Source organism: Anser anser, assembly GCF_964211835.1.
Source record: "Anser anser genome assembly, chromosome: 3".
NCBI classification, from domain to species: Eukaryota; Metazoa; Chordata; class Aves; order Anseriformes; family Anatidae; genus Anser; species Anser anser.
In genome coordinates this window covers 32,306,505-32,318,987 of record NC_139722.1, presented here as the reverse complement: position 1 = coordinate 32,318,987, position 12,483 = coordinate 32,306,505, and the positions used below count along the sequence as shown (strand labels likewise).

The 12,483-nt window shown below is 34.5% G+C and overlaps 1 protein-coding gene across 42 annotated transcripts in view; it reads right to left on the bottom strand.

Moving 5' to 3' along the window:
* Positions 1-12,483, bottom strand: part of RIMS1 (regulating synaptic membrane exocytosis 1) — a 317,413-nt gene that overhangs the window by 116,209 nt on the left and 188,721 nt on the right. For 25 of the 42 annotated variants that reach the window (XM_083830840.1, XM_083830843.1, XM_083830826.1 and 22 more), the window contains 4 exons: positions 12,322-12,478; positions 10,666-10,737; positions 5,302-5,458; positions 2,965-3,090 (listed from right to left, as the gene is read on the bottom strand). In XM_083830840.1, coding sequence (XP_083686966.1) covers positions 2,965-3,090; positions 5,302-5,458; positions 10,666-10,737; positions 12,322-12,478 — 512 coding nt within the window. The remainder of the gene's footprint in view (positions 1-2,964; positions 3,091-5,301; positions 5,459-10,665; positions 10,738-12,321; positions 12,479-12,483) is intronic. The other 17 variants (XM_083830868.1, XM_083830867.1, XM_083830841.1 and 14 more) reach the window with 1 other exon arrangement.

Genomic DNA, 12,483 nt, shown 5'->3' with positions numbered 1-12,483 from the left:
GAGGAAATTATTAAAACACTATATACAAGAAGTTTCGTGCACTGCTTAATTATCTGAGACAGTATCTGGAGAAGCAGGATAAAATCTAAAAGACAGTAGATGCAAAATCCACATTAAATCACAGCGTACTTTGTTAATATTTATTCTACCTTTGCTGATCCAGAGAGTATCTACTGTAATGAGCCCATGGCAAACAGTAATACATAATTCATCCAAAAAAAAAAGGGTATAAAACAGCAAATTCACCGTAAAAGCCTCAAGAACAAAAAAAAAAAAAGCAAAAGAATCCCTAGCAGTATATTACTGATAATATAAGATGATACTGGTAGTCCTACAGAAAATTAAGACTGTTTTGGAGACATTGAAAATAAAAATTATTATTCTAAAACAAGGGTTTTCTAATGGAAATTTTTAAGAACTCAGATTAACAGATATTATTTAGGAATTAAAAGAAACACTAAAAAGTGAAAAGTGCTATCTCCTTAAGAATCAGATGATGATCCTAAATTCAGAGCAAAGTATACTGCTTAGCTAGATTTCCTAGTATTCCTAGCATTTCCTACCAGATTTATATATACTTATAAACATATACATGTTTATATAAACATATATAAAAAAGGTAAAGTGATCAAATCAGTTCTACTGGAAGTGTATAACACCATATACTTCTGTAACAGACTATAACAATTATTTTTACAAAAAAATACTCAAAATATTCACTATTAATTTGGAACCAGTAACGGATCACTGAAAAAATGATCAAAAGTATCCAGCAACTAAAATTTCTGCCATGCAACTATCAGGAAAATACATTCCAAACCAAATTTATATTGAGTATCTACAAGAATGTACTTGTTTTGATGATGGGTTCAGTAAATGAACAGCACATAATACTTGCACTAATGTTGATACTAAGACATAGGACTAATACCAAAAAAATATATATATTTTAAATCTCAAGATGTGAAAGAGGATTTCATATGAACAATGAAACTGTTGGGGGATGTGCTTTTACAACAACAACATCAAAAACAAAAGCTGTTTTTGATCCTCCCTGTGGTGCTACTTAAATTCCTTGAAAGTCAGTGAAGTCTGCAAGAGTTAAGCAGTTTCAACAACTGAAGTAACTTGAGGAAAAGAAGAAAATGAAAATGGAAAAAAAAATGAAACCAGTGCAGATTATGACTGAATGAGATTAAGTACAGGCACTCATGTTTAAATCCTGCAAATCCTCTCTTCACGTCTGATCTTTTAACTTCTGAGAAGTGTCTTCTGAACACCCAAGAACTGAAGTCTGTTTCCTACTCATCCGAACAAATTCAACAGCCCATTGCTGCTGTGCTTTTTTCTGATGGCTCATCTCTGAAAAATTCTCAGTGCAAGTCCTGCCCTCCAAGTGCACTCCATGCATATATTGTAATTTATATCATGTTTTGAGGCTTTACTATAAGATAATCTTCTATACAGTCATACTTATTTCTAGTGACAAAAGCTATGTTTAAATATCTCTTCCAAATCTGCTGAATAAGAAAACTATTCAATAAATATTTTCAGGAATACTTTGAATGTATCACTACCTATAATAACCAGCAACATGAAATATTTGCAACAAAGGGAAATTACTGTAATTAGCTTAACTCTAAATCTGATTTCACTACAGTTAAAAAGCATTTCAATTCACCTCTGAAAGGAAATTCAATACAACAATCCAACTTAGACAATTCTGTACATACTTCTTGCCTATAAAGTAGGACATTGGAATTTTAAACTGTTCCAAGTAAATCATTAATTTCCATATGTGTGTTATCATATTCAAAATACAAAACAAACCAAAGCAAAACAAAACAGGCAAGATCATATACAAAACTGAACTAGTTTAACTGCAAAAGCCATCTGTTATTCAATTTCTGTGTTGCTTCAAAACTGGACAAAGAGTTCCAGAGATTGTTATATGTATTCCTTCACGTTTTCACATCACTACAAAATATGTTTGCTATATTAAATTGACTGTATTATTTAGAAAGGTTTTGTCACTGTTATTCATAAAAAATAGAAATAGACTGCAAAAAAATGGGACTTTACTAGGAAAATGGATTGTACATGAATGGTAAAAGTTTACCATTATAGTTTAGCTATATGATATTTTTCTATGTATATAAATGAACCACAAAAACTGATAATCCATGCAATGTCACCATTATGTTTCCAAAATACTGAACTGAAAAACCTTGTCTGATTTTTTTTTTCAGCTAAAAACTAAGCAGAAATCCTCTTTTCCTTCCATTTTATTAGAAGATATTTGTAGATAACTGAAAAAAATGCCTAGTAGAGAACACATACTCTCTGAGGAGCGTAGCTTTTGCATACGTTCCAGGGAGAGATGTGCATGTGTCAAGCATCAAAGACTGGAGATTTTTCTTAATTACAAGCTCCGTAACTATCCTTGCTATTCTTGTGTATTGTACCAAGTTCACCAGAATGCTATGTAAGATGCTGTGAGACAAATAAGGTAGATGTCCAAAACATATTAGTATAGGAATGCAAACTATAGTATATGCAACTCCCAAGTAGTAGGAAGTAATGCCTGGTATTTTGCTGACTTCCAAAACAGACAAATATGTTTGTGGTCTCCATGTTGCAAGAATAGTTAGGGCATACGTGTAGATTTATGGCTTTCTAGCAAAAATCTCTGGGCTTACATTCATGAAGTAAACAGCGGAGTACTCTAGGACAAACACACAAGAACAATTAGTCTAGACACCTGCTACTACTGTCAACCCAGTGCACATTTTCACCAGAAAAGAGGCATAGTTAACTTAATTGTGACTAGTTTTTGAAATTAGGATGATTTTCTGTCCCTTCCCCGTTACTATCAGACTGTGGTTTTCTGATAAACGCTTTAAAATTAAGCAAACCAACAAAGACATTTCTAAACTTGCTTCCAAGTTCAGACTGATGATGTACCTTTCTTGATCAGACAAATACTGACTATCCATGTCTCTGGATCTGTAATCAGCTGGACTTCTGGAGGCATCATGGTGTCTAGTTGGAGAACGTGATCTTCTCATTTGATGGATTTCATCTAAACTCCTGAAAGGCAGAAATATGTATGATAATCTTGTTTTTCACGCAAATAATACAGCTTAATGGATAATTATACTGTACAAGTTGATTGAACAAAGTATTTTATTAATTAAATTGGCAATATACGCTTTCAAAAATATATGTATTTTTAACAAAATAGATAAAAAATCCATCTTTAAGTATAGAGCAGTCATTTCTACCATTTTAGAGCACTGTTTCTTTGTACACAGATGGACTCATTAATAGTATTTTTCAAGCCTGTACTTAAAGAACTATTGTGAAAACATAAGAATTTATAATACCTCACATGAAATTGTTTTGTGCATTTTTAGCTTCATAGTCAGATTTTTAACGGTTCATTTTGGGCTGTCAAATTTTTGCAGGTAGCTCAACTATCTCCAAATATTCCTAGAACATTGTGAGACAGGATATGTGAATTTGCAGCAGACTTTATTAATTCCATACTGTGTCTTATACAAAAAAGGAAATGATTCTGCCTAACTTCAGGCAGGCTCTCATCTCCATGATAGGAATTTAAAGCTCTTTTCATATGGAAAAGAACAAGAAAATAAATTACTTTTTTTTTTTTTTGAAGTGCAGATTCTTCCTTTAGTTTAATAATTGCCATAGTAACAAGAAGCACTCATTTGTCAAAGCAGAAAATGAAAGGATAGCTGGGGTTGACTATGAAATATTTTGTTTGTGCATCCTGCTTATAGATAGGAGGATGCAGACATTTTCCAACAAAAACACATATACATGTTTGCAAAAGAAGAATGAGGAATAGTTTCATTCTCTCAACTACAAAAAGAGAAGTCTGTGCCAAAGTCTGTTTTCCATACAGCCATACCTCTTTGCTGAAGACGTATAACTGAAGTGCTACAGCAAGTGATTTTGTTGGACAGTCAAATAATTTAATCTAAAAGAACTGAAGTAACAGAGGGGGATTCATGCAGGAACTTAAGAAGCACACATAATTTCAATGTACAAGGACAGCACATATGACACGGAGGATGGAAATGCAGAAGCAGGATCATCAGGATTCTCAAGTGGAAGAAGAAGCTGGTTTCCTAAAATATACCACCATTTTGAAACACCTCAGACACTTTATCTATGAGACTCAAAGCCTGCTTTAACCACTCTTGCTGACTCTTTCTGAATAGTTATATTTTCATCACTACCCTTATCTTCGTCATCTTCCAAAGAGCATCAATATCAATCAGAGGCAAAGGACAGAAAAAGATGGTGCAGACAACGGTTAAGAGAGCATGGTATTAAATGATCAGTAATGGAATTCCAACAGATCCTGAAACAATGGACAAGCATGTCACTGTAGCATAGAATGTTGTACACAAAATTAACCTAAAAACGGGAAATTTTCAGTGAACTACCACAGCTAGCAGGCAATAAAATTACCAGCAAAACAGTTTGAGCTCTTGCGGTAATTCAAAACTGAAGTTTTCTAGAAACCACAGGAAATGAAAGCTGGTAAAAACTAGTCTAATATTTAAGGTTCCATGAGAGGTTGCAAGAAAAGCTTATTGCCCTGGACAATAAAAAGAGCAAAAGTGGGTCAAGTTTGGTGTCGAAACCGTCTAATATAGCACTACTCAAAAAAATCATATAGAATGCAAATGAAAAGGTCTGAAAGGATCCTCCCATTAATAGGTTGTCTATGAAAAGCAGTAGATGCATAAAAGAGAGGTTTATAAATCGCTGCTTGATTTTGCAAACAATATTTTACTTTTTCCATTAAGAATGTCGAATTATAAATAGAATTAGTAATTTAAAATTGCTGTTACGTCAAAAGAAGTTCAATTCATATTTATTATACAATTCATGCATGTCATTATTTATTATCCTACAAAAATACATAAACGACTTTATATAAGAGTCAGTCACTGACTGAAAAGCATTTCTTAACCCATGTGTTAGCGTCATGTATTAGTTGTGGTAGAGCAAACAAGGATGATGAATCACAGGGAAAATATCAGTAAAAGATAAGTCTTAAAGTTATTCATCTCATGGATGCTCCTGAGTAATTAAGAAGTGCATACATCAAGTTCAAATAACACACAATTAAACTGAGATACATTTTTTTTGTAAAAAAAAAAAAAAAGAGAGAGAGAGAAAATGCTGAAGAGATAAGTAAACAGGTACCAGTGACAGATTACACAAACTTAAAATCACCCAGTTTCACTCGCTTGTGATGCCTACCTCTGTAATGGCACATTTGGTAAACGTGAACGGGTCCTGCCCTGATCTTCGCCACGGTGAGGAGATACAGAACGTGAACGATGATGTGTTGTTCTTTGCTGTTCTGGCACAGTTAGCGTTGTAGATTTACTTTCTCTAGTACTAGATCTATAAGCTACTGTTAAGAGGGCAACAAAAGGAAATTAGAGAATAAAAGCATGAGCTTGGAATGAATTCCGGTGGTTAGTCCTTCCAGGAACACACATCCAAATGCTTACACAACTTTCAAGTAGTCATTCAGCTGTTGTACATCCTGATGTATCATGCAGCCAGGATAAATTACTAGCATTACCTTTAAATGTCTGTATGTACAGAGACAGAGAAACTGAGATGACTTTCAGTATGCACTGGATGATGTGGGGAAGAGGACTGAACCATTTTTCTGACTTGGGAAAGAGTACCCAGAGTAACGTGTATTTAACTTGTGACTAAGAAAATCTACTACTTAACAGATTCATCTTAATAACAACAACAACTACAAAAATCAGAAGAGGGACCTACTAGATTATGCATTTTGTCATTCAAGGGACTCTAAGACTGTTTTAACGGATTATGTAGCTTATAATTTATAATATCACAGCCTCCACAACTGTGTCCACCTTTTATACAGTACTGAGAGTTCAGTACATTTACCACTACAAATATGAGACAGGTAAGGCAGGTGGGAAAAAGACAATTACACAGTTTTACTACAGAATTTCTGGTTACTGTCAGTTCAAAAACATATGCATAAAGACCTTTGCAAGTCTACTAAGACTTTGTCCAACTCTTGGATATTATACTTCATAATAACCAGAGTTGGTACCAAAACATGGGAAATAACACTTTTCTTCCATTTGTTGAAGGAGAAGGATGTGGGGAGGTCAATTAATCAGCGAAATAGGAAGCAGCATGACTTTTGATATATCTTAGAGAGTGGGACTGGGCCCAAAGAAAAGGAGTTGTAATAAGAAAATATCAAGTAGCTCAGAAACAAACATCAATGACCTGGGTGGAGCCAGGAGTTGGACTCAATGATCCTTGTGGGTCCCTTCCAATTCAAGATATTCTGTGATTCTTTTCTATGATCCTATGACCATAATGTTGTGGGCATATGTGCACCATCTTCAGTACATGTGAAATAAAATTAATGAATGTGATTTCATGTTTAAAGTGTGATGTTACGCAAGTTTGGGGAGGCTGGATGTTATTTGAGAACCAGGGAAGGTAATGAAAAATACTTTTGGGAGATCTCATTAGCAGCTACATAAACAGCAAATGCCTGCCACTCATGGCACTCAAATGCCAGCAATGGTTTAGTGAGCACTGACTACAAAACAGGCCTGTAAAAGTTGATGGCATCCTGGAAAGTAAGGACCAAGATTCATCAACCTTTCAACAAAAAAGGACTCCAAATATTTAGAGGTTTTGATGCACTGTTAGGCTGGAGTATCTTATCTACTCAAAAAGTGCTTCAGGGTTGTGTAATAAAACTGGAAAGAAATATCAGGATATCCCTGATCTAAGAACAAGTACTGGGCACAAATTTTGAAGCAAAATGGGAACTAACTCAGGACTTCAGGGGAGATTCCCTCATTTTGTATACTAAGATAGTTGCAGAAAATGTCTGTTTTTTCTGTCAGAGGAAGACAAATGATTACACATGACAAAAACTGATGCGTTCCCTCTCCCACGATGACTAAATCTGAGCTGTATGTTCTGAAAAATACCTTATTTTCTGAAAAGAAAAAAAAAAGTTTTATGTAAAATCCCGTCCTCTCTAATAGAAGGAACACTACTGTATATTTTATTCAACACTAAAATAAAAAGAATACAAAAGTTTTTTCTAAGCTTTAGGCAACTGTACTGAAATATGCTTCAGGTTTTCAAAAACAAATTTCAATTTAGCCTACCTAAAAAAACTATATATAGGATTATCCTTAAACATCTGGTATATGAAGATACTACCACCCTACATATTCTTCACAGCTGAGCTATCTGGGGAGCAATATCTAAAACCTGTGCATTGGGTGTACACAAAGCTTACAGAACAGACAGAGCAATAACAAATAACACTTATCTTAAATATTAATTTAAGTATTGTCAAATTGGTCAAATTGCATCCATAGTTCCATAGTGACCATGACAGTGACAGCAACAGTAACATTTCCTCATATCCTCAAATACAAAAGCTCTGTGCTCTCCAGAGTGTGCATGAGAAATTTTTTGCATGGACCAGCATGGCAGCAGCAATAAAGCTTATGGTAGTTTATGCAGAAGAAGTTTCTCAGTTGCTCATGGGAAACTGTCAGGTGTGACACAAAATGGAAGCTGCATGGATTATGAAAGTGATTCTATACAATGTTTTGATATCAGAACTACTAACTTATTTTTTTTAAAAAAAAGGCAATGCTGATGATGAGACAAGGTGTTCTAATATTACTCTGCTGCTACAGGAAGGTAACCACAGTAAAACCATTTATATAGTTTATGACAGAAGAATAAATTGTTCTGAAGAGTTACTTATTCAGAAGATAATACATATTTGTGATATGAAAAGGGATTTTTTTTTTCTTAAAGTATCCTTAAGTTATAAACTAGCCATTACTTCTGGTGCAGCTATCTTTACTTCCATTTACAAAGAAGAATTCTTAGCAGCTGCTGAAACATCCATGAAAAGTTTTATTTGTTACTATTAAATGCGAATACCATATTTGCCTTAGCAATTGGTATAACATTTGAAATTTTAGTTTTAAGAATTTGCAGTAACTTCATGAATACGCAATATCTTCATCATTCTTTTTTTTTTTAAGCTTACAGTGGTGATCAAGTTGAGCTTTTGTGCTTCTACAGTTTGTAGTTATGTGTCTGTCTTTTAACAACTGAGCAATAATCTTTGTGAAGAAGGCAAATTAACTTCATTCTCTTCTGAACATTTCAAGACAAAGAATAAATTATCAACTGTAAAAATATACCTTTAATAAAGACAGGGCTTATTTATCTTACATAAACAAACAGCAGACAACAGTGGCAAGGAAATAGTAAAGGAAGGAAAAGGGGCTTAAAAAGAAATATTTTCAGAGTCCCATGTTGTAAACTCAATTTTGATATTCTTATTTTTGTTGAGAAGGAATACCTTAATCCTAGACTAATCTGGTTGAAGTCAACAGAGGCAATGCCAAAATGGTCAAAGAGTGCTTCATCATCCTACGTTATGGGGAAATGTGGATATTCATTCACACACACACTTTGCAAGAAAATGATGTGTGGAAACCTGGATCAGCCAAGAATTTCAGTGTGCTCTATGGAGGTCCATGGTATGGGGGACAGGCGAAGAGAAGGGGTAAGGACCCTGCAACACGGCAAGGAATTTGCATGCAACTTAGATTTAGCAGAGGAGACTGTTAGATGGAGAAGATACTGTAGTATTCATTCAATGCAAATAAAGTCTACAGTCTTAGAAGATTCTAGCAACTAAGGAAGGTTGTATAGAAAGGTAGAAATGCTTATTTGAATTAGGTGCCTAGGCACATTTATGAACTTTTGCCTAAGATTCTTGAGCAATTTGGTAGACAGGGGGACTGGTGGCATTTTCCAGCTCTCATTGCAAAATACATTTTCATGTGCTGTCTACTCTGTCACACATCAGGGTTTGATGACTGATATTTTCTTTGCTCCATAAAGTGAAACCCCCATTTAAGAATTCAGGTCTTATCTGTAAAGAAAAACCCCACACTTAAATGCATCTCACAATAATCACAAACAGGTGAACTCTCCATTCACATTTGGCAAAAAAATATATCCTTTAAAATCAGAATAGACAATTTTGTACTGTGTCACATCAGCTGCCAGAACGTTTCTGACCTAAGTGGATGAAGTTTCCTCAACAGGCCCTTCAAGTCTCAGTTTAGACACTCTTAGACACACAAATAGAATTGCAGATTCTATTGCCACCAATGAAATCTGGCAATTTTCTTCAGTGATCTCTGAGAAAGTTTGGAACCATGCATTCTCCAAAAGCACACTTGAGCACACACAATCCTAAGAACTTGCGATCAGAATCGTAGTTACTCAAGTGCTGACGCAGAGAATAGAGTACAGTGAGTTCAGACAAATACTTCTGAATTTCTCCGATCAGATGGAAAATGTCTTATTTCAAATGGCACATGGATACCTTAAAGAACTGACAGCTGAAAAAAAGTCCCTGGTCTTAACACGTATGCTGAAACCCTAAAGGTAAGAAAGCCTGCACAGATATACCACCTTTTTAGGACTTATGATTTATTTTCATTTTAAATGTTCTTTCTCCTAGCTGATGTAAAATTATCAAGATTAATTACTTCATTGAATCAAATATGATTACCAGACATATTGGAACAAATTTCCCTCTTAGTAACTTATGTACAATTGTATGAAAGTAAGGCAAGAACCCAAACACATCAAAGGAAGTAAAATTTGGCTGTGTAGACATCAAAATTATATCATGGTGATTATTAAGTCATTAAATAATGAATAAATTATCACATTATTTTAAATTCAGACCAGGAAGATAGAGAACTTTCTAAATCCCACCATGATTTAATTCAGCAATTGTCATCAGGGACATCCAGGGAAAAACTGGTTTAGTGCTGCCAATGAAATAGTGACTCTTCAGTTAGTTTGGGACAATAGGGAAATCTATTCATCTGACTTGCTACAACAGTCAAATAGAAGTAGAAAAAAATATGTCATCCAAAATGACCCTTAACATTTTTAATATGAAAAGGATGATGAACTGAAGTCTAACCACAATACAAACTATATTTATGAACATTTAGGGTAATGATAGTTCATGAATGCTCAAGAAAACTGTAAAAGATATAGCCATGCTACATGCATCTTCATCTATAGTCATGCATTCTCAATAAAGACCATGGGAGACCGCATTACAGCTAAGTTTCAAGCAAAAAGAAAAAAAAAAAAATGTTTGCAATCAATGCTGAAACCTTAATCACTGTTTTAAAATATTTTTTTGAGTTCAACTGATATTTTTAATAATGCTTGGAATATTATGCAATAAACAATTTAACAGTTTGAACCATCCAGTGGTTCATATATGAAGAATGATATGTAAAAGAAATATCAGTGAATGAATTGTAGAACCTTTTAATTCACCATTTTTTAGAAGGAAAGCTACCATAGAATAATCAGGAAAACTGTTTTTCCCACAATGCACTCTGCAAAACCAGCATCCTCAATGCTATAATGAAAAAGTAAAAACAAAAACAAAAAAGCAAGCAAAACGAATGAAAAAAAAAAAATCAAGCAAGAAAGAAGAAAGCAGGACCATGCTGTTCACCCACGCACCTGGAGGAACAACTCCAATACCATCATCAACATCATAATCTGAGATGTCACTATCACTGATTGGCCGAGATCCTGCACAACAGTAAGGTAAACAAATACCTGAACATCTGGTTGTGTTACGAAACATAAAAGTATGTTCATTTAATGTATCACTACAATTGAAAAGATGATTTAAGTCTGAACAATAGAAGAGAACTAAACTGCAGTGACCAAGAAGTTTCACCAAACAGCTGAGCCAATCCAACAGCTTACAGATGCTGCAGCTTCCTCTCCCCTTCTCCTTTCCTCATTTCCTCAGTACTCTTCTACTAGGTTACTTTAGCTCACTAAACAAGCAAGATGCTTTTGTGCTATTTCAGTGAGTTGAGTAAGCTGAATCAACTCGCTGAATGGGAAAGGAGAGGTGGCAGCATATGGTGAGAAAGGAGAAGAGGAAACAGCTCTGACAGCTATTAGAAAAGTTCAAATATCTCATGAAAATTAACCTTTAGTTTGCTATCTCCATACATATTCTCATGCGGTAATTACAGCAGTGTCACATTTCTGTAATTCATTCCTGAATGTGCCCCAATTTCCTATGCATTAGCTGGAATTAATAAAGTGTTTTTTTTTAAGAAAAAGAAGAAAAATAGCTTGGAAGGATATTTTAAAATAATGCCTTACATCCTTCTTGTTTTTAAATAAGTCTTTAATTAAGTTAAATGAACAGAGAGGTTACAGCACTCAAGTATGTCAACATATTCATTATTTTTAATATGAATCATACAAACCTGAAGAAGAGGAGGCTCCACAACGACCTTATTGCAGCTTTTGAATACTTAAAGGGGGCTTATAAAAAAGGTGGAGAGTGACTTTTTGCTCAATCAGATAATGACAGGACAAGAGGGAATGGTGTCAATCTAAAGAGGGGAGATTTAGATTAGAGGTGAGGAGGAAATTCTTCACTCAGAGGATGGTGAGACACTGGAACAGGTTGCCCATAGAAGCTGTGGTTACGCCGTCTCTGGAGATGTTCAAGGCCAGGTTGGATGAGGCCCTGGACAACCTGATCCAGTGGATGGCATCCCTGCACATGGCAAGGTGGTTAGAAGTAGGTGGCCTTTAAGGTCCCTTCCAACCCAAGCCATTCTATGATTTTATTAAACCTGAAATAAGACTTCCAGAACAACTGTACTTCCCTAATACAACTACATATTTTCTCTTTGCTGCTAAAATACTCTTCTCATCTGATTGTATATATGGCGTTTGTACGTAAAAAGAATATCAGAGGCTGAAACTCATTTTTGATGAAAAGTGTTTTAAATCTCGCAAGACTTTAAGGTCTTTCTTTTTAAAATAAAAAGCTTTTAATTATTATAAAAGTATCTAATAATCATGAACTTCATCTTTCCTTTTAAAACGAGATTTATGCAAACAAATATTTTACCAATTTTCTTTTGCTACTGAAAACAACCAATTCAAACCGTTTTCATATACTTGAAAGTTAAGTATCACAAGTGACATGCTGACGTCATAATGTCTTAATTCATACCTTTTTGTCATACGTTTTCATTACATTTACAGATTTTATCTTGTATAACAAAGTTAATTATCATTACACCATAACCATCATTTTCAATTTAAAATTTAAAAATCATTAATGGAATTTGGACCTACTTTGCAATTTTTTGCTAGAGCTTTCTCCACCATGTACATGTCTTCTTGGCATGAAAGGTGATGGCTGAGGCAGAGGTAGTGAAGATTCATCATGTGTTTGTAGCTTATACCAATGTGGTTCATCATCTAAAAGTGCTGTCTCCAGCTCTATAAGAATCTAGA